Below are 24,281 nucleotides of genomic sequence, written 5' to 3'. Positions count from 1 at the left end.
GTCAGGCGAAGGCTAGCCACATTTGAGTTGTAGAATATGATGTATAATACTCTTCGTCTCGCTCTGGATGCCTCGTGATGTGGCTTTGTGGCAGTGATGTTGGGAGCTTTACAATGGTCTAGGATCGCACACCCACGGCGCGCCCACACCGGGCGTGGCGAAATTTACGAATGATAACAACGTTGAAAGTATGGCTGTCAACTCAACAACGCGGATGGACTCACCCGAAGTACTGAAGGACTGGTGTGGGGTTTGTTCCTTTTGGTGCCTGCTCCTCTTTGGGGATGAGTCAGTGCAAACACACCATTTTGCCTGGATACGGGGTCTTTTGGGAGGCAGCAGACAAGTCGACTCGCTGGCGGACATCGGACGGAGCGCTGCGTGAATCATAGATCGCTGGGCATGGTGGGTTACGGGTGCTCATGTCCGGTGTCCATGACGTGAGTTTAGGTTTGGGGTGTCGGTTGAGACGCCTGGGAACCACGGCGTGTGCTGCTTGGGTTCAGGGAGAAGAGGCGGGGTAACAGCGCGCAGTCGAGTATAGCGACTGGAGCCCCGGACGAATGTCGGTGTCTGTTTTGTCTCCTTTCGCGTGCGAGAGTCTTGCGGGTTGTTCTGAGTGCTACAGCATTTGTGTGCGAAGACAAACAGAACGCCGGATCCCGAATGCCGTTGTCGGTGGCGTTCAGGAGGGAAGCAGAGGGTTTTGGTAGTTAAGGAGGAGCTGGGCTTCGGGATGATGTCAAGCTGCCGGAAAAGGGCTGCTAAGAATGAGCTACGAATGTGCCATATCGCAGCCGACCTCATCTTTCGTCAGACATGGGGATGAATGGCTTTCATAGACCACGGACCATGTCTCCCGGACCCGCGAGATAAGATGACGGGCTCCTTCCTGGTCTTAGAGGAACCTGGGATGGCTGGGGACTGGTTTTCTGGGCAGTGTCATGGAACAAAAATGTGTGATTGAAGAGAACTTTAATATACAAGTAAGCACGGCACATCTTGTTTGCTGTTTGCTACTTCTCCGACCGACTTATTCCCTATTATATCCACGTATGGTGATTATTTCGCGGCAGATGGTTCACAACTCCCTCCAAACCTGCCGGTTTCAACTATTCCCGAGTTGCGTCTCGAGAGGATTACTGACATGACGTGCTGGTCATCTCCCCCTCTCCTCCACTTGTCCTTGCCTTTCTAGCTGCGGCGGGGGTATTATCGTGTTAGGCTCACTCGCCAGTGAGCCGACTTCATTGTTTCGGCCCAAACTCTTTGTCGGTCGACCGAGCCCTCGGGGCTGGTGCGTTGGTTCAACCTAATCGCTAAAGTCGGGCGAGGTCTCGACTTTGTCGACGCTGGGCTAGCCCGGCGTCGCACATTGTCAAGTAAATTTGTATCGACATCTTGTCCATAAGACATGTTGGTAACTCCAGACCGTTGGCCCTTGTTTTTTCACGGTACCATCATGGATGAAATGGAGGCGAACGCGGCGACCGCCAAGGTCATCATTACAGGCGGCGACCTGAACGGGCTCCCAGCCTGTCCACTGGGGCGGGTTCCACTTTGAACTGTTTCCGTCACAGTTGCGCTCATTGTCACCGTGACCGTGGGAGCTACGGATGCCTCCGGGACTGTCCCCGAGGTGTCAGTTGGAGTTGAACCCAGCATGCACATATGGAGGGGGACTCACGCGGGGAGGTGACGCGATACCATGTCTTGGGGAGGATATAGAGATCCGATATTGCGATGCAGAAGATGATCTTGCGCGCGTCGGTGCTGCCCTGGGTCTGGAGCATGGTGATGGTGTCGCAAGTGTTATTCGGCCCACTGCCTCTGAAGTCAGCACCTCGACCCTGCTCTGCTCCACCGCGCAACACGAAGCTGGGAAGTGTACACTTGAGCGGGGATCTTACCAGTCTGCCTGGCCGCTAGGGCCTATTGCGTAGTTGTCGAACGGCCCCCCGCACGAGGTCGCCATGTCGCAGTAGGGGTTGTCACGTGGGCAGCACACGCCGTACGTTTCATCGGCCGCGAAGTAGCTCTGGGAGGGGCACGTGGCCGAAACCCAGCTGTTGGATTGGACATACCACCCAATGAAGTCGGTCCGGCCGTCGGCGGCCGGGTTCTGGATCCCCTGGCGGTCTCCTGAGAGCCGCTGGGCCACTTGGTCCGGGTCCGGAGCGGGCGTGATGCCGAAAAACGGGGCCGAGATGACGTGGTTGGGCGTGATATCCCTGCGGACGCCGGCGGCGGCAGCGGCAACGATGCTTGCGAGGAAGAGCGCCAAGAAGTGGCTCGACCCAAACACTAGGGCTGAGTTGTGCATCTCGAGAGCGTGGTGGACCGCCGCGGTCTCATCAGGTCTGATGAAACGTACGTTGTGGTCTGAGGGCGCAGGTCAGAGTCTGGGAGAGGGGGGCGATGAAGGAGGGAAGGGGAGACAACTAACCAAAGGACAAGAAAAGGGGGCGGAGGGGGGAGGACACATCCAAGTTCTGACGCCCGTGACGGGCAGGAAGGGGATTAGGAGCCTTTTCATCTTGTAGTCTTTGCTGGAGGATGCAAATTTCGGATCGTCGGGGCTTGCCGCGGACGAGGTCGTGCGGGCCGTTTTACGATGAGCTGACCTTTGTGCTGTTACTCATCATGCAAGGTCGGATAGATGGCTACGCGTGTGGGGAAGCGTTGTTCATGTTTCTGCTACGGGGGGGCTTCTGGGTTTGGGCTACGGCCGTTCTGAGATGCGAAGGCGAATTGCGGGCCGACGGCGTGTGGTGCAGGAGGGGCTGCGACTTGGAGGAGGCCGTGTGCCTGTCAGGATGTGGCCGTGAACCTAATACGGCGGGACTGATCCCGAGCGAGCTAGTGTTATTGAGGATAGCCTTTCGAGATGCCAGATTCATGTGGGCCGGTTGAGAGGTGCTCACGGTTCTGTAAATAGAATCCAATCACGAATGACATTAATCGAGGATGGCTACTTGGTGTTGTGTATTTGGTCTGACTGGGGGGAAGGTGTTCAACCCGTCTTTGGATTAACATAAGTGCAAGCTGATATCTCAATGTAATGCAATAATCTGGGTGAAGTTTGTGCAAGGTTTGATTTGTGTTGCTGACGAGGCCATGTCAAACTGAGTCTCACTTCCTCTGCCTGTGCTTTCGTGTCATGTTGGGATTCAGGCGTTGGGGCCAAGTTCGCACTACATTGCTCGTCACACGGGGACAGCCGTTTGGGGGAGCCTGCGATACGCTTGCCATGATTGGCCCCTCCTGCTCCGTGCGAACGCCCAAAAATCCGATGTTTCTTCTGAGGGGGCGATATAACCACGGATATAGCTTTCCGGTTCTAGATTTGCAAACCCACAAGACGGTGCTTGCAAACCAGGGTTGACGCCAGGCTGTAATGCTCCACAGGGGCTGCTCAATCTCATCTCGCCCCAATCGCAGAAATCAGGTCATCAGTCTAGAAGAGACGGGATTGCGTGTTGCATCCGAGATGGGTGAAGAGGCAACGAGGTGACGAGGTGCCCAACCCTGGTGCATCCAGTCGGGCTTATTCCTCTGTCGCTGCCGATTCGGCAAACCCTCTCCCCCTGGTGGCAGTCTTATTCTCACTTGAACGAAACTCTCATCCGAAGCCGGACTGAGAGTTTGATGGCCTGCTATGTAGGTATTCTGGCCAGGGGTCAGTTCGCTGCCGTATAGGCTGGCGCGGTATCGTAGTTTAGCCAGGGTCCTCCTAGATTTTGGTCTGCAATGTGCACTCCAATCGGAAAAGCTTTCTCTCCATGTTCACCGCTTCATATCTATAGTTTTATTTGCCATTGTTTTCGTTGACTTCGCAGCAACGGTCGATCCGATGTCGCTTCTTCAGCTGCAAGCAAGAAAACTAGGAATTCAACATGAGTGGATTTGACGAATAGTGTGGCAATTTGTCAACTCCGACATCAGCGCAGCCTAGTTCATTATTTACGAGACACTTCGTGATTGTACCGAATCTCTTCACTATTATTATCCCTACGCAGTCTTCATCATGGCATTTAATCCAAATGTCTCCGGAACAAAGGTTTCTACGGAACACAGCCGCTGGAAGAGGCAAAACGAGTCGCTTCCGCGTCGGAACATAAACGCCACAGCGCCAACAATGCCCCCAGCCTCATCCTAATGCGACAAAATCTATGAGATATTCGCATAATACTCAGCAACCAAAATAAAGAACGCAATTTGGACTGGCTACGTTGTCGTGACACGTGAGGAACACATTCGAGGTCTCCATTCGTTCCAGAATGCTTCAGGCTTTTGGCCGTGCCACTCCTACCATTGAGAAAAGCTTGGGGCCGCGGGTCAAAGACCACTGAAGTATGAGACAAACAGGAGGTCATGACTACTAGCGGAAACCACCCGACGGTCCTACCACGATTGAAACCAACATGAAGGAGCGCGCCTAGACCTCCGGGAGTGACAGCTTTGGAAATTCACACAACCGTGGAAATGGGTGACTGAATGCAGACCGAAAACATACCCTCTTTTCCATTTTGGAGGCATAATCACCTCGGGCAGTGTTATAGCTAGAGCTTCGATGTAATAAACACTTGAGGTTGCTATTTTATGCTGGAGTGGTAGCGGATGGGCTTGCTATTGATGCGAACTTCGTTTTTTCCCTTCCAAAATTGTTGCAGCATGTCTCGACTATGGCATGTGGATAAGAGGGGTTGGTAAAATCGTTTGTAGATTGTAGTTATCTTGGTTTGATATCGCAGTGACGTGGAATGTTCTCCGGAGCCAAGACCCGCCGCTGATCCCGACATCGGCACCTAATCATCCGTGAAATGGGGCCGAATCGGTGCTTCTAGATTCCAGCAGCCACTCTCCCCCAAATCACATCATTCAGGGTTTTAGCACTTCACACATCAGTCCAGAACAACGGACCAACCACCCGAATCACTGCCTACCAGCTTACGTCAAATACCATCATGAGCCTACCTTCATTCATACAGCCCTTGGTGGGAGCTGAGATCCGGACCGTTGAGATGCATACCTCGGGCGAACCAGCTCGCATCGTATACGCCGGATACCCTGACATCCCGTGCGGTTTTTTCTTCTTCCTTTCTCCTACGCGAAGAAAAACAGCCTATAGAAGCCCGGCCTGCTAATCAATGATATTGTGCAGCGGTACACTACTTGAACAGCGCTCTCTGGCCAAATCTCAGCATGACCACATTCGTCGGAGCATCGTCTATGAGCCCCGCGGCCACCAAGACATGTACAGTGCCGTACTGAGACCACGGACTGAGCTGGTAGATGCAGGTGAAGCTCACATGGGCGCTTTGTTCCTTACGCACGAGGGCTACGGTGTCATGTGCGGCCACGCTACTATTGCGCTCGGCAAGTTCCTGGTTGACTGCACTGACGAAAACATCTTTCCGCGGCGGCGGGACCTCCAATTTGACGCTGAAAAAAGACAAGTAGAAGTCCGGCTTCACGCACCGGTTGGTCTTGTCCGCATAACGGTTCCCATCACGGACGTGAAGGGCGCCTGGAGGACGGATTCGAGCCGCCTCACCACCTTTCTGTCCGTGCCTACCTTCGCGACAGCGATCGGGCTTTCCGTACCAATTCCCCAGGGATTTCGATGGCCCGAGTTGGGCGACAACGGAAAAGTGGCACTTGACATCGGGTTTGGCGGCGCATTTTACGCTCTCGTGCCTGCCTCGGCACTGGGATTTGCGCCTTCGCTCGCGAAACCAAATGTTGCTGGTCTCGGTGCTGCCGTTAAGAAGCTCAAAGAAGCCTTTAATTCCTCGCCTAACCTTCGGGCCCATCTCAAACACCCCGAGGACGACGGTTTGCAATATTTGTACGGTGTCATGGTTACGGATGCTGATAGTAACGACGACATCCCTAAGGCGCCGGGATGCAATGGCGCAGAGACGGGTTTGTATTTCTTTGGTGACCAGCAGATTGATCGTAGCCCAACCGGTTCGGTTGTACAGGCGCGAGCGGCGTTGGCGGTTGCGAAGGGAACAAGGAAGCTTGGCGAGCCGTGGACGTACCACAGCCTAGTTTCAAGAGCTGTTGGAGGTTACAAGAGCGCATTTGTTGGCACGCCAGTTGAGGAGCTTGAAGTCGGCGGGAACAAGGCGTGGAGAGTTGAAGTGAGCGGACGGGCTTACTACATTGGATCCAGCACATTTGTGACAGAGGAAGATGACGATGTTGGCCAAGGGTTTTCGTTTCAATCACTTGGCGTATAGCAAGCACCATGGAAATGAATCAACATGTACACCCAGAGCGACGAAAACATTGATGATCATCTAGTTGCTCTTCAAATGTCTGGATATTTAGATGCTCAATTTTCCCAAGGCGCAAAACACTGAACTATCCGGAATACGTCCTTGCTTTCGCCCATCATACAAACACGATGCAAAAAGGAAGTATCGACGTTGGCCTGATTCGAACAGACGCTCCCGAAGGAACAAGATTTCTAGTCTTGCGCATTAGACCACTCTGCCACAACGCCGAGGAGATGAATCCGCTTTCTAGCGGGGTTGACGATTCAGACGGCCTTCGGTACTCATGATGCCCTACTGTGGATCACAAAAGCGACCAAGTCAAAACAAAAGCCTTGACATGTTCGACCGCCCTGTCTTGTATCTAAAGTTGACTTCAATAAGCTGGGCTTCTTTCACAATATGATCAAATGCATACTTTTTTTTTTAAAAGTCCATGAGTAGTGTCCATAAGCATTGCTCTTGACCTGGCCTAAACGTTTGAGACTGTGCTACCAGCTTACACGAAAAACTCCGTAATTGCTTGAACAACATCGTCTGGCACCTGTTCAGGAATGTAGTGTCCAGATTCAACACTGTGACCTTCGACGGAGACGTCTTTACTGGTGACATCCTGCCAAGTTTTGACAGCATCGAAGCATTTCTCAATGACACCATGCTTTCCCCAAAGTACCAACAGCGGAGACTGGATCAATCGCCCAGCCTTCAAATCGGCCTCTGCTTCCTCCAGATCCAGCGTAGCGCTGGCCCGGTAGTCGTTACACATCGCATGCACCGCCGCCGGGTTCTCCAGCACACTGGCGTAATACTCGAAGTTGTCCTTGTCAAAAATATCCAGACCCTTGGGTTGGCGCCCTCCCATGAACAGCTCCGCGAACTGCCTCGGCGTAGCACTGATGGAGTTTTCGGGTAGAGGGGCTGGTTGGATGAGCAAAAACCAGTGGAAGTATGCTTTGGCGAAGTCGAAGTCGGTCGTTTTGTACATGACCAGCGTCGGGCAGATATCGAGGAAGATGGCCTTGCGCACGCGGTCTGGAAAGTCGACGCACAGCTTGTGTGCAACGCGGGCGCCACGATCGTGCGCACAGACGAAAAATGACTTCTTGGTGTAGCCGAGGTGATCCATGACGCTCACGCAATCGCGCGCCATCGCGCTTTTGGCGTACGAGGCCTCATCTTCTGGCTTTGACGATTCGCCGTAGCCGCGGATATCGATCGCGATAACGGTGTATCTATCGACAACTCGTTCCGCTACCCGGTGCCAAATGTGATGGCTTTGAGGGAAGCCGTGGAGGAGGAGCAGAGGCGGGAGCTCTGATGTCGAGTCTCCGCTCTTGATGCCATAGATCGTCACCTCTGGCGATGTCTGTGTGGTGACGGTAAACGGTTCGAAGCCTTCAAACATTGTGCAATATTGGTTCAGATGAGACTGTATGCTATTTTATTCCAGAGATTCATGAGGTAAGAGGCTTATCTCAAAATCCGAGAGCTGTTCCTGGATTTATAACCGAGTGCAGTTTTACGCCCTTCGCGAGTACGTGCGGTAAATATTTTATGCGCATAGTGACGCAACTATCCGCCCAAGGCCGAATCACGTTGTCGCTGGAAGGGCGTTCCGTCTGCATAGCACCCACTAGCCCCAAGTTTCCCTGCCGTCAATTCCAGTAAATATCCAATAGTACAATATCATTCTCTAGCTACAATCGTTCTGCCTATTTTGCTAACTCACTTTTTATAGGCGTTCAATTTGGCGGCAAAAAGAAAAGCCTCGGAGTTTCCAAGGCTGAACAGACATCCCGGCACCTTACAGATATGCAACCGAGAAGCATATGTCTATGTGCTCTTTTGGACAACCTCTTGTTCATACTCACGTTCAGGCTGACAGACAGCCTTGCTACCATTTAAGTCTTTTGCAACAATTGATCAACCAGGGGCGGCCCGCACTTGCAAAACCGGAGATGACAGGCTTCTCGAGGTGTAAATAATAATATTCAATAATTCAGTATAGGTATCTTAATGTCTAAAAATGCTTATCCCAGGGAACGCCAAAAATGCCACGTTATCTCGTTATGTATGTTCATGTCGACGAGCTTGAGGAATCGCCTCCGCAACCTCCACTGGAGCTCGTTCCGGAATCTCCCATTCCGCCTGAGGATGAGCTTACATCACGACATCCGCTGGAACCTGATGCATTGGGCGAATAAGCCGGAGGCGGTTCCATACATCCAGGATGTTCATTGCTACACCCCCCGCTACACTTGCACGCCCCGTTGGTACCATATTGTGGTCCCGGGAACGTGCCTTGACCATAAACATGGCCGTTCCTGAGATCTTTTCGGCCGTCGTCCGCAATGATGACGCTCATATACTTGTTCATTTGCGCAGCCTGCCTCTTCTTCATCTTCCGTTTGCCGCAGTACACAACTGTTGCGAGGGTTCCTAACATGGCGATTACGAGGCAGACGAAAATAACTGCGGGATGCGGGCTTGAATGGAAGCTATCGTTGTCTCGTTTGATGAAGGTTTTGTGGTCGTTTGAAGAGGGTTGGCGCTGTTCGAGCGCATCGAGCGCAGCGTTGACTGCGTAAGATATTTGCAATGCCGGCATCTTGGCTCAGCGGCTGGCTAACGACTTGGTTGATTTGGGTAATTGGTTGAGTATGTCTATGTTCTCTGGATAGAAACTAATAACTGCTTTGCGCCAAAAAAGACTAATAGTGTTTAGGAGTGGTGCATGTGAGAGCAATGAACCAGTAACTAAAATGGAAGCAGGCAGTACTTATCTGTTGACCATGTCTCTAAGTGGGCTGTGGAAAATGGCCCAAGGATGGTAGTCTAAGCCTAAATATCACCGCCTCATCTCGGGCGTACTGACGAGTTCGCCCTGCAGGGGGGGACAGTCAATCCTAACAGTAATAACCTGCTTTCCGAAGGATTTAGGATGTCGGCGTCACGCGACGTTAGGGTAGGATTTTGGTTAAAACGCCTACCATTATCAACGTTTATTGCGGGACAGGCTGACAATCACTGCCACCAATCTGACCTGCACTGCCACAGAGTTGACCTTTCTGCCTAAACAGCAATGCCGCACTTGGCAGTCTTCTGTGGCCATATGAAACTCAAATATATTGAGGCTTCTGCGATAGAAAAAAAAACGTCGTCATTGTTGTAAATATTCTAGAAACCTAATCTTTCCAAGAATGCCGCATTGATGGCCAACCGGCAGAGTACACCAGCATCTCAGCGACCTCGATTGTTCTGGGTCAAGCATTACGGCTCGAAGAAAAATCGCACTTGCCAATAATTAGAACAAGAAAAATGTCAGAAATCAGAGGAATTGAGACAAGATCAAGGTAACAACGTGATTCAATGTGAATCAGCGCGACTTTGTATGTTCAAAATTCTCTTCAGGTATTTCCAAACTTGCAATCAAAACAAAGCAGATGTCCCGGGCCAATGCTGAACCCGACCGATCAATGTCAGCTCTAGAACTTCTCTTCCTCCTTCAACTCATGCACCAAAATACGGGGTCCCTTTGGAATGATAAGCGGTCCTGTGATCCCCAAGACTCTCGCCCTTCCGCCACCATATCCTTCTTTGAACCTCGGGATCCACGTCTCCGTCGTCTTGAAGAAAGCCCCGTGTGTCTTTTCACTCTGGTCCCAATACAGCCTCCTGAACCACAAATGCAGATTTGGGTAGTCATTGCGGATCGTACCCAGGTTGCACATGAAAATGGGCACATAGGCGACATCAAACCGAGCTATGGTCGGAAACAAGCGGATGTCAGCCTCGGTGATGTGATCCCCAAGGAGGAAAGGCTGGTCCTTCAGTATCGCCTCCAGACGATCCAGCGATTTGAAGAGATTCTCGACATTTTCTTCATAAGCAGTCTGAGTGAATGCAAACCCGGACTTGTAGACGCCATTGTTGACAGTATGGTACACCATATCGTTAATCTCGTCGATGTCGTTACGCAATTGCTCAGGGTATAACCCGCCTCCCGGTCTGCTGGATTCGCGATCGGCCTCAGGCAGGAGGTGATCGAACTCGGTGTAAAACATGCGGATGATCTCGCTTGATTCATTGCTGACGATGGAATGGGTTTTCTTATCCCAGAGAACCGGTACGGTCACGCGGCCATCGTAGCCCGGGCTTCCTTTGAGATAAAGCTCCTTGATCGTCTTGAAGCCGTATAGTGGATCCTCAGGAAGTATGCCGGTTTTGGCAGCCTCGGGACTGTCGGTGAAGTGCCACCCGTCCTTACCCATGCTCATATCACATATATACAGGTCGACTATGTCTTCCAAATGCTTCAGAGCGCGGACAATCATAACCCGGTGGCACTATGTTGTGTTAACACAAGAGAAACAAGTTGCATCTGGTACCAGCAGCTGATCTTATTAGACTTACCCACGGGCATCCTGGGCTCACATAGAGGGCATAGCGACCGCTTTCGGCGGGAAACTTGGAGTTTTGGTCTTGCGAGATAAAGTTGCGAAATTGAGCTTCGGTTCGCTCAAATGCTCCGCCCTTGCCGGGCTTGTACTTGATAGGGTCCTTCTATTCCCCAGAGAGGTCAGCATGGTGCACATGTGCAAACCTCAGAGAGCAGGGGTTGAAGAAAACGATCATACCTCTTCGGCCATATTTTTTTTTGTCGCAGACTTGGATTTCGTTTATAGGGAAGAAGGTCTGTGGTGTCTATTGACTGCTTGAATTAAAATTACAATGTTGAGCAGAATACGACGGGAGACTTCATATATGCGAACATGAAGCAGAGACGTCTGACGCCGGTAGGATTCTCAATTAATTAATTAGTCAGTTAGTAGTAGCATAGTGAGGGCGCTTTTGGGGGCGAGCGCTGAAACCGCGTCGAATTACCAGCTTCCCCGCATCAGAACAGTCGTTAATCCCGCGCGGTTCGGAACTCTGGAAGTATGCAGCGCGCGGTAATTAGTGGGTGATGTCAACTGGGACAGGTCCATTTGTCAGCCTGCCGTTTTGTCGGCGAAATTCATTCCCGAATGATATAGACATCAAACCTGCTCGGTCTCGCATGGCATATATATAATATGTTGACAAAGATTCGTCAATTGAATGTGCTTTTGGTATCTAGTTGTGACTTCCTCTAATACCTCGCTGACTGGAACGCCCAAATAGTTTCGTACTTGCCAACTGTAGCAAGGGCGCATCTGCCTCTATACTCCAGGGCGAAATCTAAGGAACTTCTAGTCTACCGCCTACTGGGCGCAACCATCATTGGAGGTCTTTCTGCTTTAAGCCATAACCTCAGAGTAACTTCTCTTCTTCCTCCAAACCAGCCTTCCATGCCTTGTAATCAAAACCCAGCTCCTCCAGCCTTTTCACTTCATGTCTTTTCTCGCCCAAATTCCGCGACGCAATCTTGATCAACGGAAATCTCTCCCTAGTCCACCGTATCTCATCATCCCAGAATGGCGGGATCTTTCCCACGCCGTCATTCTCCAACCCGGGTCTCTTCTCGGCCTCTAAGCTGCGCGCGTGGAGCATGTTGATGTACTCCAAGTCCTTGGGGAACGCCAGGTTGTGCAACATCTTGCTCTCGCCCTTCTGCTTGAGCATCTGCGCCTCCCACTCCCTCATCTCAGCGCGGCTTGGCAAACTTAACCGGTCCGCCCATGCGCGGGCAACATATGCTGCCTGTCCTTCAGAGACAGGGAATGGTACAATGCGTTGCGGGATACCGGCGAATGCGAGCGTAGGATCATCGATGTAGAGCAGGTGTTCGTACAGATTCCGAGCATAGGAACCGTCAGTGACAACCGGGGGAGACAGGTCGCGGATGAAAGGAAAGCTGTAAAAGTAGCCCGTGCAGAAGACAACCCCGTCGATATCGGACTCGATATCGCCGTTGGCGAAGCGCACCTTGCGGCCTTCCGGGATGAACTCGACAATTTCTGGGACTGTCTTGGCCCATGATGAGCGGTCCTCAGATGGGGTGTTGGGTACGGTCTTCTCGGAGACGATGATAGGCAACTTGCAGACCGTGGAGATCTGGGCGCTCAGGTCGATACCGGAGGCTGAGTTACCCACGATTATCACTTTCTATGACAAATAGTTAGCAGTTGCATGGATGGACTCTGACAGCCGGTGGAAAATATCTCACCTTGCCCTCATATTGAGATGGATTTCTGTAGAATTTGGAATGTGAGATGGTGCCTGGGAGTGCTTTGTCAAAGTCGGCGAGACCAGGGATATCAGGGATGAAGGGGTCGTTGTAGTGACCACTTGCGACTAACACAGCATCAAACTGTGCCTTGCTTGTCTCATCTGTCTTGAGATCCCGTGTTTCAATCTCCCAGTACGCCTGGCCACCGCTTGTCGCCTTCTTGACAGCTAAGACTTGCGTTGAGAGTGAAAGAATGGGCTTCAGCTCCTCGGCATAATCTTCCAAGTACTTCTTCACCACCTTGTGTGGGGGAAACAGTGACGCCGTTGAAGGGAACTTCTGATCCGAGTAGTTCATGAGGGTGTGAGGGATATTTGTCTCCAGGTAGTCGTACACAGGGGAGACGAATTGTTTTGCGTCATGGCCCTCAACGGCGATGGCCGTGTCCGGGTTCTTAGTCGGCTGGGTCCTCGGAATACTGAAGTCACTGTCGATGACGTTCAAAGAGCTGTACGTCCACACGCCGCCCACGGTGTCCCTCTGCTCAAAGATCTGGACCTTGGAAAATTTCTTTTCGGCCAGAAAATACCTGTAGGACTGGGCGTGAGCAACCGCGCTCCGGGCAGCGCCGGGGCAAGACTTACTTTGCGGCAGCGAGGCCGCACGGCCCGGCGCCGATGACGGCGATCCGGTCGATGTTGAGCTTGTCCTCCACGTACATGGGCGACATGGTGGCGGGAATTGACCGAACGGTGGTGGGACGAATAGTGGAATACCCAAAGGCTTGTGATGATGAGGGATATCGGAGCGCCGACGGAGAACGAAAACCATGAGACACTGTGGACTTAAATGAATGAATGACCGCCCTGAGCGATTTGTGCTGGTGAGAGTGCATCAGCCGATTACACTCCCATACCTTCAGATTTCGGCACACACGACGAACTTTAGTTCGTTGGTTACCTGTCGGGCGAAGGGCCCCCCACTGAATCGCACGAGGAGCGGCGACCGACGCTTGTCGGCCTTGGCCCGACAGCACCAGGGCTAGCGATGTTTGTGCGAGTCGGGGGACTTGAACGGCGGGGAAGGCCGCTCGGCTTTCACGGAGGCTCTTGGGGGATCTTCGTGGGACGAATATGGACTTATGCATATCATATACGTCCGTAGTCCCTGAATTGCAGTTTCATGGCTTGGTGTTTTCTTCCTACTGATATGCTGGCCCAGTCAGAACCTAGGTTTGCAAGCATTGTCGATAACGCAGCACACGCCTCTCACGCCCTTATCTCACCCAAACAAAAAGAATATTGAGAATATTAACTCCGAATGACGCATCCCCGACAGCGGGGCTAAAATGGGCCGACTAACCTGGAATATTTGCACTTGGGAGAACTCTCATTCGTCGCCCCTGAAAAGCCATGGCAATGGCGTGCTCGGCGCCCGTTCGAGTCGCGCTTTATGCCATCGAAATTGCGTGGTTCTGCTGCCCAGTGCCCGCCGACAGAAAGCCTGCCAAAGTAATCGGATCTACGCGGAAAGCAACTAGGCAGGAGGATGGACAGCCTTGCTGTAACGTTGAGGAGGAGAGGGATGCTAAGGTTTTGCAATCTGCAATGATATCGCGCACAACGACCCGTACCGATAGTTATGGAACCACACCGCCGCTGAAGAACTTGTGCCTTGACATGCAATGAACCATTCAGGATAACAGCGGAGAGGTCCCCGACTCAGTCACTTCTCGCAGGATCCCTCTTGGCCTGTATGCGACAAGCCCACACGCAGTGACCCCGACCGCTCCCGACTCAAACGGGCGTCGTGTCGGCGTCTCGCCCGTCCACCCACCGTCGCAATGTCGCCCGAACAGATCAGATCGAACATCCACCGCTTCCGCGTCCGACAGACATCCCCATCCTCGCCAGCCCTGCGCCGCTCGGCTTCTCCTCCCGCGCATCGCCTGCCGCGTCCGCCTCCGACAGCTGGCCCAGACGTTCCGGAGCACATCCCTGATGTCTCCTCCTCAGCAGCGGCGGCAGCAGCAGTTGCCCCAGCTTCGGCCCCATCTGCGCTCCCAAGCCCAAGCCCGACGTCTGCCACCGCCAATGTCTCGGTTTCCGTAGGACCCTCGTCCGTCTCGGCGTCCTCGCCCAAGGCGGCCCGCGACATCCCCGCCTGCGACCGCTGCCGCAGCTTCAAGAAGAAGTGCAGCCGCACGTTCCCCGTGTGCACCCTCTGCGCCAACGCGGGCCACAAGTGCTCCTTTTCCACACCCGCCGCCTCCACTGCTGCCCAGACTCACCACCTACGCGCCCGTATAGAGTGGCTGACGCGCTTCATTAACGACAATCTCCCTGTCGCGGGCATTCCTAGCGTCGAGGCTGTCGACACGGGGACGGACCTCACTTCGCTGCTGGGATCGTCACCGGCTGCCGCCGCTGGTGGACAGCAGCTGGATATCAATCCAACGACGCCGGCAAACGGGGCCACGCCCGGGTCTGTCAGCGTCGGGAGCAACCGCGGGGATCTTAAAGACGGGTTCGTGGTGCACCAGCAGCCGAATGAACCCCCCGGGTCCATTGTCTTTGATCAGAGGAGCCTGGCGGTGAACGTGGATTCGGAGTCGCCGTCGTCCCGGGGCAACGAGCACATGCGAGCTCTGCTCCAGCCAGCACCTGAGCCTGGGAGGATACTTGGCATCGAGACTATTCGCAACGAGGAGGGTTTCACATCCTCAAGCCTGCCCCGAGATGCCATTGCCCGACGGTTTGTTGACGCCTATTTCCGTAACGTGAACCGGGCGTACCCTTTTGTGAACAGGTCCAAGGTCCTGCGAGACCTCGAGTCACTAGGAGAGTCGACGAAGCGGCGCAGAGATGCCGACTCGACTCTGCTGTACCTCATCATGGCGATCGGATGTACCACCCTGCAAAGGGCAGGCCAAATACCCAACGACACGGCGTCCAAGTTTGAGGTGGCGTATGCTGATATCATCCAGGAGTGCTTGGCCAGAGAAGATCTCGAGTCGATCCAGATTCTTGTCTTGGTGGCCCTGTACTCGCTATTCGACCCGAAAGGCATTTCGACCTGGTCCATAGCGGGCATTGTCTCTCGCCAAGCCATGTTGCTCGGCCTGAGCCGGAGGTCGTCCGAAGACAAGAGCCTGTCAGCAATGGATATCGAGCTACGACATCGACTATTCTGGAGCATCTATGTCCTGGATCGGATGATGGCCATCTCCCTTGGCCTCCCCGTGGCGCTCATCGACGAGAACGTAGACGTCCCGCTGCCGGGACTGACAATCGAGGAGTTTGCGTCGCCGGACAGGCAGCACTTTGCGTCCATCCTCCAGACCAACCGCCACGTCATCCAGCTGAGGCAGCTGGAAGACCGCATCCTCAAACAGATCCACACGCGGAAGCAGTCCGAGGTTGCCGCCCTCTCCCAAGCCGACAGGCGCGCCATCGTGCAGAACATCAGGTCCGAGATCGAGAACTGGTACAGCAACGGCTGTCTCGTTTCTCCGCTGGAGCCGGACAACGTGCCCATCCACAACTCCGTGACGTGGCTTAGTGCAAGATACTACCACCTCCTCCTGCTGCTCCACTACCCCTGCCACTTCAACTCTTGCGGCTCCATCGTGTCGGCAGTGGAGCTCCTGCGCTTCGCCCAGAAGCACCTGCAATCAACATCAGTCCTGCTGCAGCAGCGCCAACTCCCGCTGAACCGTGTAACGCTATGCCGCCTGTTCCCAGTCGGCCTGGTGCTAATCCACAGCTTCATCGCCTGCGCCGCCGAGTGCACCTCCTTCTCCGCAAGGGACGAGGTGGCGGTCATTGTAAGCATCCTCGAGGCGTTCCCGGAAGGCTGGGCGCAGGCCCGGCAAGCCGCGCACGTCTTCCGCCAGTTCATGAGCCTCATCTCCGGCGTGCCGAACAACGGCTACACGACCCTGCACTTCCCCAGCAACATCTACGGCAGCGGCCAATTGACTTCGTCGAGGGAGTCGTACCAGGCAATGGTCCGGCCCATCATCACGGGGCTGGTGGCCTTGATGCAGGAGGTGCTCGGAAGGTCGACGTGCTACGCCTTCCACGAATTCCCAGACGACTGCGGCGGCCAGCCTTCGGCGCCGACCGGGTTCAGAGGGCAGGCTGCTTTTTCTCCGACGGGCCCGACGCGGCACTCGGCGGCTGTGGGGAACGACGAAACCTCCATGGACTACGGCTGGGGGTCGTTGGAGTTGGGATTTCTTTGATCGACCATGTTGTCTTCCAGCAGTTGGGGTTCTTTTCTTTTTTTTTCCTTCTCTTTTCTTAGTCTCATCTTTTCGACTTCAGATACCATGTTATTCGGGGATATAATACCGGGGGGCGTGCCATAGCCCCCGTGGATTGCCAGTCCTTTCACAATGGAGCAAGACTCAGTTTTTGGTTTGCGTTGGAATAGAGGGCCAGGCAGGTTCAATTTTAGAGAGGATTTTTATTTGCTTTTTTTTTTTTTTATGATCTGTGAGCAGAGACGTAACCTTTCCAACAGCTTTCGCATCATCCTTGAACTCTTCCTCCACGAATGGACGAATATGACATCTCTCAGAATTTGATTAGACCAATAGATGATCGTATTTGCCAGTTGAAAATCCGGTGCCGAAAATCCCACCCCATTATGAGTTGTAGCATTTCTGACCAGGGCCACAGGCATAGGAACTTGGGTCGAGAAAATCGGTCAGCCATGGATTCATGATCATCACGAGCAAAACCTCCCGCTAACCCAAAAAGAGCACCATACAGCCCCCATCCCTCCCCACCCTTCTTTTCCCCACCTTCAAAAGAAAAAAAGGAAAAAAAAAATTCGGGGAAAAGGGGGGGAGAAAAAGAGTACGTCGAAAGCAAAAGCTATTCTTCAGTGCTCTTTGATGCACAGTCTGTCTCTGACACCCCTCATTTAGATTCGCATTTCCTATAATCTGAAATAGCAAGGAGATGGCATCATCTTGCCGGCAGTCATCTATTTGAACTTTGCTCCTTATTCATGGCCCCATGGCCATGATACTAGGGAGCACCTGCTGGCATCTGCTGGCTGCCAGCATCGGCGCTGTTCGGCCATACGGAACACTCGCCCGCGCTATCGCCGCCTCGACCGAGCTACGGGGCATTTCTTTACTTTACTTTTGTTACATACATGTAAATGCTGCCTCGGTTCAAGTTTTACGTCAGGCTAGTTCTCCATTGTGTCCACAGAGGGTCGTGCCGCTCGTGCCGCTTGTAGTCGCTCGAACGCCATTCTTGCCAGTTACCCCAAGCTACCCCAAGAACCCCAACGCCCGAACCCCACCCGGAGTACACTATCCTGGCAGAGGGCCACAGTGGGTGGGGACCACTGCCAAGGTGAAGCACGAGTTCGCAGGTTAGTGATTGGCCAGCGGAGGTGAAGCCCCGAACAGGAAGGTGAGAAAACGCTCATGTTGCTAGGCTGTGGGCCGCGGGAGATCTCGTGTTCTGTTGCATGTGCGTCTGGATGCCGCCTGGATGCCACGGCGGATTTCCCTCGGGTTGCAGGCAAGAATATTCGTAAAACGCCTCCTCCATTGCCATCGATGAACGCCATGCAGCTCGCTAATGCGATTGCAGGGCCGCCACCACCCAGGCACCAGGTTGCCGGCAGCATCGGCCGCAGACTTTGGCTTTCCAGTCCCGGCATTTCATGATCAGCAGAGTCGGCCGTGAAGAATCAACCGCTATGTATTAATTCACGACGTTAACATCTAATGTAGTGCGCTTACTAGCGTGCTAGAGAACGGTCATATCTTCAGAGATGAACCATGGCCGTCTGAAAGAGTCCCATCTAGGTATTCTATTCTGTCTAAACCATTTCTATGCTGTCTAATACATCTATATTTTGTCTAATATATTATCATCTTACTCGTTATCCGAAACCTTGATAACGGTCGACTTGAACTTCCTGGCCGGAACCTTGCGGTTGAACAGGATGTCCGTCTCACGGTAGGAGCGGTGCTTGAGCTCAGGAAGGAAGAAGAAGGCCATGACCCAGCAAACGATGGCGGTGCCTCCCCAGACGTAACCGCACTTGCCCGCCAAGTTCCACCCTGTGGGGTTCAGCAGCTGCGAGGCCAGGTAGATCATGGGAATTTCAGCGACGTAGTAGGCAGCGCGACCGACAGCAGTGCTCAGAGCGCGGAGTCGGACGGCGGACGTCTCGGAAATGATGGTGTACGAGATGGGTCCGAGAGTGCCGGCAAACACGAAGGAGATCAAGATTCCCAGAATGGCCTGGGCGTAGCTGGTCGCGCTGGTCTGATGGATAGAGGCGCAGACGCCGAGCAGCATGAGCAAGACGATGTTGGTGATTGTGCCCCAGAGGTAGATGGTTCGGCGACCGAACCAGGCAGTGAGGGGCCAAGAGAGAGCGTTGGCAAACAGCTGGAGGCACGAGTTGATCAGGTTGAGGTCGAAGGCACGGTCGTGGCCAATTCCGGCTTCTGAGGTGGGGAGTCAGTCATCCATGTTTGAAAGTGAATCAGGGGGGGAGGCCACTCACGCTCGAAGAAGAAAGTTGCCTGGTTGGCAATCAGGTTACCAGCGAAGTTCTGCGACGCGTACATCAAGCAGGTGATGGTGGTTCGCCTCAGGTCGACACCCCTGAAGAGGTCGAGAAGGGTGGGGCTGCCGCCGATCTGGGCCTCGATCTCGACGGTTCGCTCAATCATGGCAAGTTTTTGCTGGGCGTGTTGCGTGGTGCCATTAGTAGGGCCGAGGCGCACGACAGAGCGAAGGGCCTCCTCTTTGCGTCCGCGGCGAATAAGCCACCAAGGCGATTCGGGAGCGAAGAAGATGATGACCATGAGCGGCGTCTAGATGAGTCCGGCGTCAGCGCTGGCGGGTGCACGATGTCAAGGGAGGAGACTTACGGGAAAGATCCATTGCAGGGCAAGCGGCGCACGCCACGCCCACTCATCGAGGCGCTTGTTGTAGCCAAGAGTGGCGCCGGCGACGATGATGGAACCAATCGACCAACTCATTTGCAGAGTAGCCGTGCAGGCACCTCGAAGCGCCAGGGGAACGATCTCACTGGCGTAGGCGGGGCCGATGGCAATAAAGAATCCCCAAGGAATACCCTCCAATGCTTGTCCGACCGTCAGGAGTTCGAGTGAGTTGGCCTAAGGGGAAAAGGTCAGGCGATAAACTTCGTGCGGGGGCCAAGCCTAGCGACTTACAAAGAAGGAGACGAAAATTGTGGCGTTCATAAGAATGAGGGCCAAGATGGTCGTCAAACGGTATCCGAAACGGTTGACAACGGGTCCCGCCAAGAAAACACCAACAAAAGCACCGCATTGTCCAGCTTGGAAGAGGGCACTCTGCCATTTGGTTTCGATGACCCAGCCAGACCCCGGAACCTCAACACCGAACCGCTCCTGGAAAGCGCGTTGCGCGACGAAGTTGCCGTTCAGAAACATATCGAACGACTCCATGACCTGGTACATGGATATATTAGCCGCATGTATGAGGCGCCGGCCCGGGCACCAGGGATTAGACTTACAATCGTGAAGCACATGATGAAGGCCCAAAAACAAGCCTTGGGGTGGGTCTTGACCGCATCCCACAACCCCTGCTTGTGCTCCTCATTCTCGCCATCGAAGGCATCGTTCATGAGATCCGAGTCAGCCAAGACCTTGGAGTTCGCCGCGTCGATGTGCTGAGCACCGTCGTGCTTCTCGTCGACGTGGGCGGCATCCTTGGGCTCAATGATGCCTGTCGACATCTTGAGATTGCTCGCTGCGTTGCGATGTCCAAGCCGCCAAGGAAATGATTAACAGGGCCAAGGGAAAATTAATAAAGCCAAGAGATCAAGAGGAGGGTATGATGCATAAAGCCAAGGAGTCAAGGGATTGCCAAGGGGAAAAGCGAGGCCAAGAATTGGGGAAGTCGGAGTAATGGGCTTTATTATAGTGTACTACCTCGGCGCGTCTGGGGGGTACCGTTCACCGTCACTGATTGAACCTTTTCTCGTTCCATTGGTGCGCATACTCGTGCGGGGATGAAGTACCACTTTGTACATGGAGTAAGCGACAAGTTCCTGTTCTTCGTATGGGGTGTCCGGGGTTTTGATAGGTGGGAGATTTCGAGTTGTGCGGAGGCGGGGGAATGAAGGCGGGGGAATGGAGCTTGACCCTTGCCCATTCACCGTGTCTCCAAATTTTTGTCGGAGAAGCCACCCAAACAGGACCCAGAGGTTTTGACTACGACTGTATCAGGCTAGAGTTGGCCCCTAGTATACGTAGCAGCGGACGCCGTTGACCCAAGGCCGCTTCTTCCAACAGCTCATCCTGCCGTTTGCCGAGGCCAACACGATGACCATGATGTCACTCGCTTGAGGCTCAATCGAAGCCTTGAGCAGGCCACCTCGTATCACCTCAGCTGAGCGCTTTTTCTCACATGCATTTGTTTCACCCGCGGCTGTTCGACGCGTTGCAACCCTGCGAGTCATTGGGAGTGTGACGCGCCGTTTGGTAACTTGCATCACAGTACTGATACTTCGAGTTGTACATCACCTCACGAGTGTCTTCCGAGTATGACAAGTCGTTTGCGCAACCACGCTTCGGAAGCGCGTGAAACAGCCACATATTAGCATCTTTGACGAAGCCGGGCAGGTAAGGTGATATACGTTGAAGCCATTACAGCCAACATCACACGGCATCCCCGCTTCGCAGCGAGTGCCGTTATCGTTTCGCTGAATGAGCTGTAAGCCCGTTACACAACCTCCCAAGCAATCGGGTTCTTTGTACCGACAGTGGGGCACTTTGGCTACAGCCATCGGCCCACGTACTCGGAAGAAGGCGGGTCATGCCTTGATTATCCCTGCCAGGAGCTCGGCATATTTGGCTTCCCTAGCTTCTTGACTGATAGCCGAAACCATGTTACCGTCAAGCCTGAGCCGTCATAGGAACATGATTTGCGTATAGAACGGACCATCTTCATTGCAAGCCTTCCATTGGTAGGCCCAGTGTAGCTTCTTGACTCCCTGTTTCCCGCAGCATGGGCTTAGTGAGGCTATTCTCCTTGGCGGTATAATGAATCTCGAAGCCGTGCAAGCTGCCGGCCTCTTTATTACGTGCCCCTCTCTAGAATCTGATGCGAAACAGAAGACATGCATTAATGGAACTGGCGTCTTGCGGGGTATACGGCAGCGCTCATAATTCCAAAAAGCACCTGCAACCCAGAGCTTTGAGGTCCTCCCACTCGAGATCAGGACCGTCTATGTCGCTGGCGTTCAAGAATGTTGTAAAAGAGGTTACGGAATTTGTGCAATTCCTTTAGAACTTACCCGACATCTCAGAAAGTTGTAACTATCGGTCATATCATTAAACATTAAAACGCCAGTGCCGACGTAGAAGCTGAATATAGGATCTTCATTTTTTAGCGCTGCCAAGCGCCTGTAAACCGGGATACCATTAGAAGGGGTTAGCAGTAACTTGGAGAATAGAGAAATAGCGCAGGAATCGAAAATCTTCAAGCATATCAGTGTGATAATGAGGCCTATACTGAACATTGACATGGTAAACGCGTGCACTATGACCAGGTAGCTCACTATCAACAAATTCCATAGAAGCGTCAAAATGTTCAAGGTGGATATCAGTCACTCGAGCTGAGATGGCTGTAACCTTGCCATCCATTCCCCTGGTTAGATCTGTGTGAATCATGTAATTCCATCTGCCATTCGAAGCGATTACCACCAGCAGGTATATTTCCTAGTTGTAGGACCGCTTCTAGATTTTCCCCAGCTCATTTACCTTGGTAGATTGAGAATATGCTCAGAGTTGACAGTATTTAATTCAGGAGCGCGTTGAAACTTGCCGGCAGAAGATTTGGTGAGTTTCAGCGTTCTGCCTGAAGTTCTCCTACGACGTTGGATGCTCATTGGAAGAGGGCCTGCTCTTTAAACTAATAGTTCACTCATGTTGCGGCCCTTCAATAGTCTAACCAATGTCATGATTATGTAAATGTCATGGATATGTAGGAATGCTTCAATGACCGGTGAGATTCTTTTCCAGTACCCTTCGTACAAGACAAGTTTTGGTACTGTCCCATACATCAGACGACTTGCACCTGGAAGCTTTAGAGAGGGTTACACGATGACACCGTCGAAAATAATCATACCGTCGATGCTGAGAGAATACGAAAAGATCATATTTATAGAATCCGTCGCTACACTTGACAACAATGAAACGAAGAACGAACGTGAGTAAAAGTGTTTGGCCAACCTAAAGTGGGCGCCGCGCCTTAGCCTATGTACGGCCTTTTACAGAAAAGGAACAATGAATGAACAACAGTATTCGATTTCTAGCCATAGCAGAACATTTGCACTGAGACGGAGGAGGAAAATAAACGGCATGGGCAAATTAATCCGAGAAACATGATTTCTCGGACTAAATACCTCCTTAAAGGCCTGCTTCAATACATCACCGCTCTACTGTCCTGGAACTTAGTTGAGCGGCCATATCTTCCGCATCTCTATTTAATAGATCCCGCAAGTGCCCACATGGCCTTTATATGTTCAAGTGTTTCCTAATCTTGCCAAGAACCAAGTCTGGCTTCTCAGCATGGACTCCATGATTGGCCCCTTCAACCAAAAACAGCTCAGCTACGGGAATCCTTTCGGCAATCAACTTGGAGTTTTCTGGTTGAAAATGTCAGCCTTAGCTCTTTGAATTCTCAATTCGACGGCAAGTCTCCTACCCGGGGGGCAAATCCAGTCTTTGTCACCAACAACTACCAGAGTGTTGGCAGTGATCTGCGACAATCGATCCGTGTAGTCAAAGTACTTCTCCTTCTCGGAGTAGAGATCATCTAGTCGTTGTTTTAATCATTTGATCATTGTCGTACGCCGAATTCTTAAGTGCACTTACTATGTGACTCAGCGACGTAGACGCCATCGAGGTTGCTCTTCAACGCAGCATTAGGGTCAAAGACCTCCTTGTACAGCGGCATCATGGCAAAGTAAATCAACTGGAATTCGCGGTCGCTCTCATATGCACCGAAAACCTTGTTCTTCAACATTTCGACGGAGAAGCTGGGAACTTTGTGGATCCTCTCTTCCAGTGTTTTGATAGCGCCGGCTTCGTCTGAGAACCACTTCAGCGCTGGTCTGCTTGCAAATATGGGGTTTAATAAGAGTCACTTACGGTGATGAGATGGTGCGGTTCCCCTAAGGATCAGATGCGAGACTCGAGAGGCATACTTGATGGCGTAATGCTGTGCCAAAAAACCGCCGAAGCTGCCGCCACAGATAATGACCTGATTGTCTCCAGCAAAATGCTGCCTCACACCCTCAATATCATCGACGATTTGTTCAAATGTGTACGGCTTGGTCAGAGAGCTCTGGCCGTGCCCGCGATAGTCGAATGACAAGACTCGGATCTTATCGCTTAGCTGGCTATAAATTCTGAAGTCGGACCTGTGGTCACCTGACCGATTCAGACTTCCGCATTAGCAGCGAGCCCTTCACATGTCAGCGGTTAGGCCGGAAAGCTCACCCATTCCTCGCCCGCCATGGAGCGTAATCATAAGAGGCGCATCTTCCGGTCCAGCCACGCGGAACGCCAGACGGGCGCCGTTGATGTCTACAAAGTCAACCATTTTTGCGACCCTGACTCAGTGAAGATGATGTGAACAGATGCGGACTGTGTTTGAAAGTACCGACTTCAAGAGTGACTGATTAGACGAGACAAAAGGGCTAGCCGCCAGCTTGGCAAGTGATATCACGCAAGATTGCCGTGTCGTTGAACGAAGTCAATACGTTGTTGATAGCTGGCGCAGCAGCCTATCGCAGGCGAAGCCGAA

The 24,281-nt window shown here is 52.8% G+C and overlaps 8 protein-coding genes across 8 annotated transcripts; 2 read left to right on the top strand and 6 right to left on the bottom strand.

Moving 5' to 3' along the window:
- Positions 1 to 1,449: 1,449 nt before the first annotated feature.
- EsH8_VI_001155 (uncharacterized protein) lies at positions 1,450 to 2,323 on the bottom strand (the record flags this gene model as incomplete). The annotated part of the gene is made up of 3 exons (XM_083272408.1): positions 1,450 to 1,628; positions 1,688 to 1,824; positions 1,911 to 2,323. The coding sequence occupies 3 exons, from the start codon at positions 2,321 to 2,323 to the stop codon at positions 1,450 to 1,452; spliced, it is 729 nt and encodes a 242-aa protein (XP_083127582.1).
- Positions 2,324 to 4,967: 2,644 nt separating this feature from the next.
- EsH8_VI_001154 (uncharacterized protein) lies at positions 4,968 to 6,248 on the top strand (the record flags this gene model as incomplete). Its single annotated transcript, XM_083272407.1, has 2 exons — positions 4,968 to 5,080; positions 5,165 to 6,248. 2 exons carry the CDS (start codon positions 4,968 to 4,970, stop codon positions 6,246 to 6,248), a joined length of 1,197 nt encoding a protein of 398 aa, XP_083127581.1.
- A 535-nt stretch (positions 6,249 to 6,783) lies between these two features.
- Positions 6,784 to 7,689, bottom strand: EsH8_VI_001153 (alpha/beta fold hydrolase; the record flags this gene model as incomplete). Its single annotated transcript, XM_083272406.1, has 1 exon — positions 6,784 to 7,689. The coding sequence occupies one exon, from the start codon at positions 7,687 to 7,689 to the stop codon at positions 6,784 to 6,786; it is 906 nt and encodes a 301-aa protein (XP_083127580.1).
- A 2,080-nt stretch (positions 7,690 to 9,769) lies between these two features.
- On the bottom strand, positions 9,770 to 10,933 carry EsH8_VI_001152 (glutathione S-transferase; the record flags this gene model as incomplete). Its single annotated transcript, XM_083272405.1, has 3 exons — positions 9,770 to 10,630; positions 10,698 to 10,847; positions 10,922 to 10,933. 3 exons carry the CDS (start codon positions 10,931 to 10,933, stop codon positions 9,770 to 9,772), a joined length of 1,023 nt encoding a protein of 340 aa, XP_083127579.1.
- Positions 10,934 to 11,576: 643 nt separating this feature from the next.
- EsH8_VI_001151 (uncharacterized protein) lies at positions 11,577 to 13,165 on the bottom strand (the record flags this gene model as incomplete). The annotated part of the gene is made up of 3 exons (XM_083272404.1): positions 11,577 to 12,371; positions 12,433 to 13,024; positions 13,080 to 13,165. The coding sequence occupies 3 exons, from the start codon at positions 13,163 to 13,165 to the stop codon at positions 11,577 to 11,579; spliced, it is 1,473 nt and encodes a 490-aa protein (XP_083127578.1).
- Positions 13,166 to 14,278: 1,113 nt separating this feature from the next.
- EsH8_VI_001150 (transcription factor domain-containing protein) lies at positions 14,279 to 16,681 on the top strand (the record flags this gene model as incomplete). Its single annotated transcript, XM_083272403.1, has 1 exon — positions 14,279 to 16,681. One exon carries the CDS (start codon positions 14,279 to 14,281, stop codon positions 16,679 to 16,681), a length of 2,403 nt encoding a protein of 800 aa, XP_083127577.1.
- A 1,660-nt stretch (positions 16,682 to 18,341) lies between these two features.
- Positions 18,342 to 20,202, bottom strand: EsH8_VI_001149 (general substrate transporter; the record flags this gene model as incomplete). Its single annotated transcript, XM_083272402.1, has 5 exons — positions 18,342 to 18,922; positions 18,982 to 19,294; positions 19,352 to 19,600; positions 19,658 to 19,915; positions 19,981 to 20,202. The coding sequence occupies 5 exons, from the start codon at positions 20,200 to 20,202 to the stop codon at positions 18,342 to 18,344; spliced, it is 1,623 nt and encodes a 540-aa protein (XP_083127576.1).
- Positions 20,203 to 22,987: 2,785 nt separating this feature from the next.
- EsH8_VI_001148 (Alpha/Beta hydrolase protein) lies at positions 22,988 to 24,077 on the bottom strand (the record flags this gene model as incomplete). The annotated part of the gene is made up of 5 exons (XM_083272401.1): positions 22,988 to 23,118; positions 23,178 to 23,288; positions 23,348 to 23,563; positions 23,624 to 23,905; positions 23,975 to 24,077. The coding sequence occupies 5 exons, from the start codon at positions 24,075 to 24,077 to the stop codon at positions 22,988 to 22,990; spliced, it is 843 nt and encodes a 280-aa protein (XP_083127575.1).
- Positions 24,078 to 24,281: the final 204 nt, after the last annotated feature.

This window comes from Colletotrichum jinshuiense, chromosome 6, assembly GCF_051148585.1.
Source record: "Colletotrichum jinshuiense chromosome 6, complete sequence".
NCBI lineage: Eukaryota > Fungi > Ascomycota > Sordariomycetes > Glomerellales > Glomerellaceae > Colletotrichum > Colletotrichum jinshuiense.
Note: the sequence above shows the minus strand (reverse complement) of the source record. Positions and strands in the feature narration are given on the sequence as shown.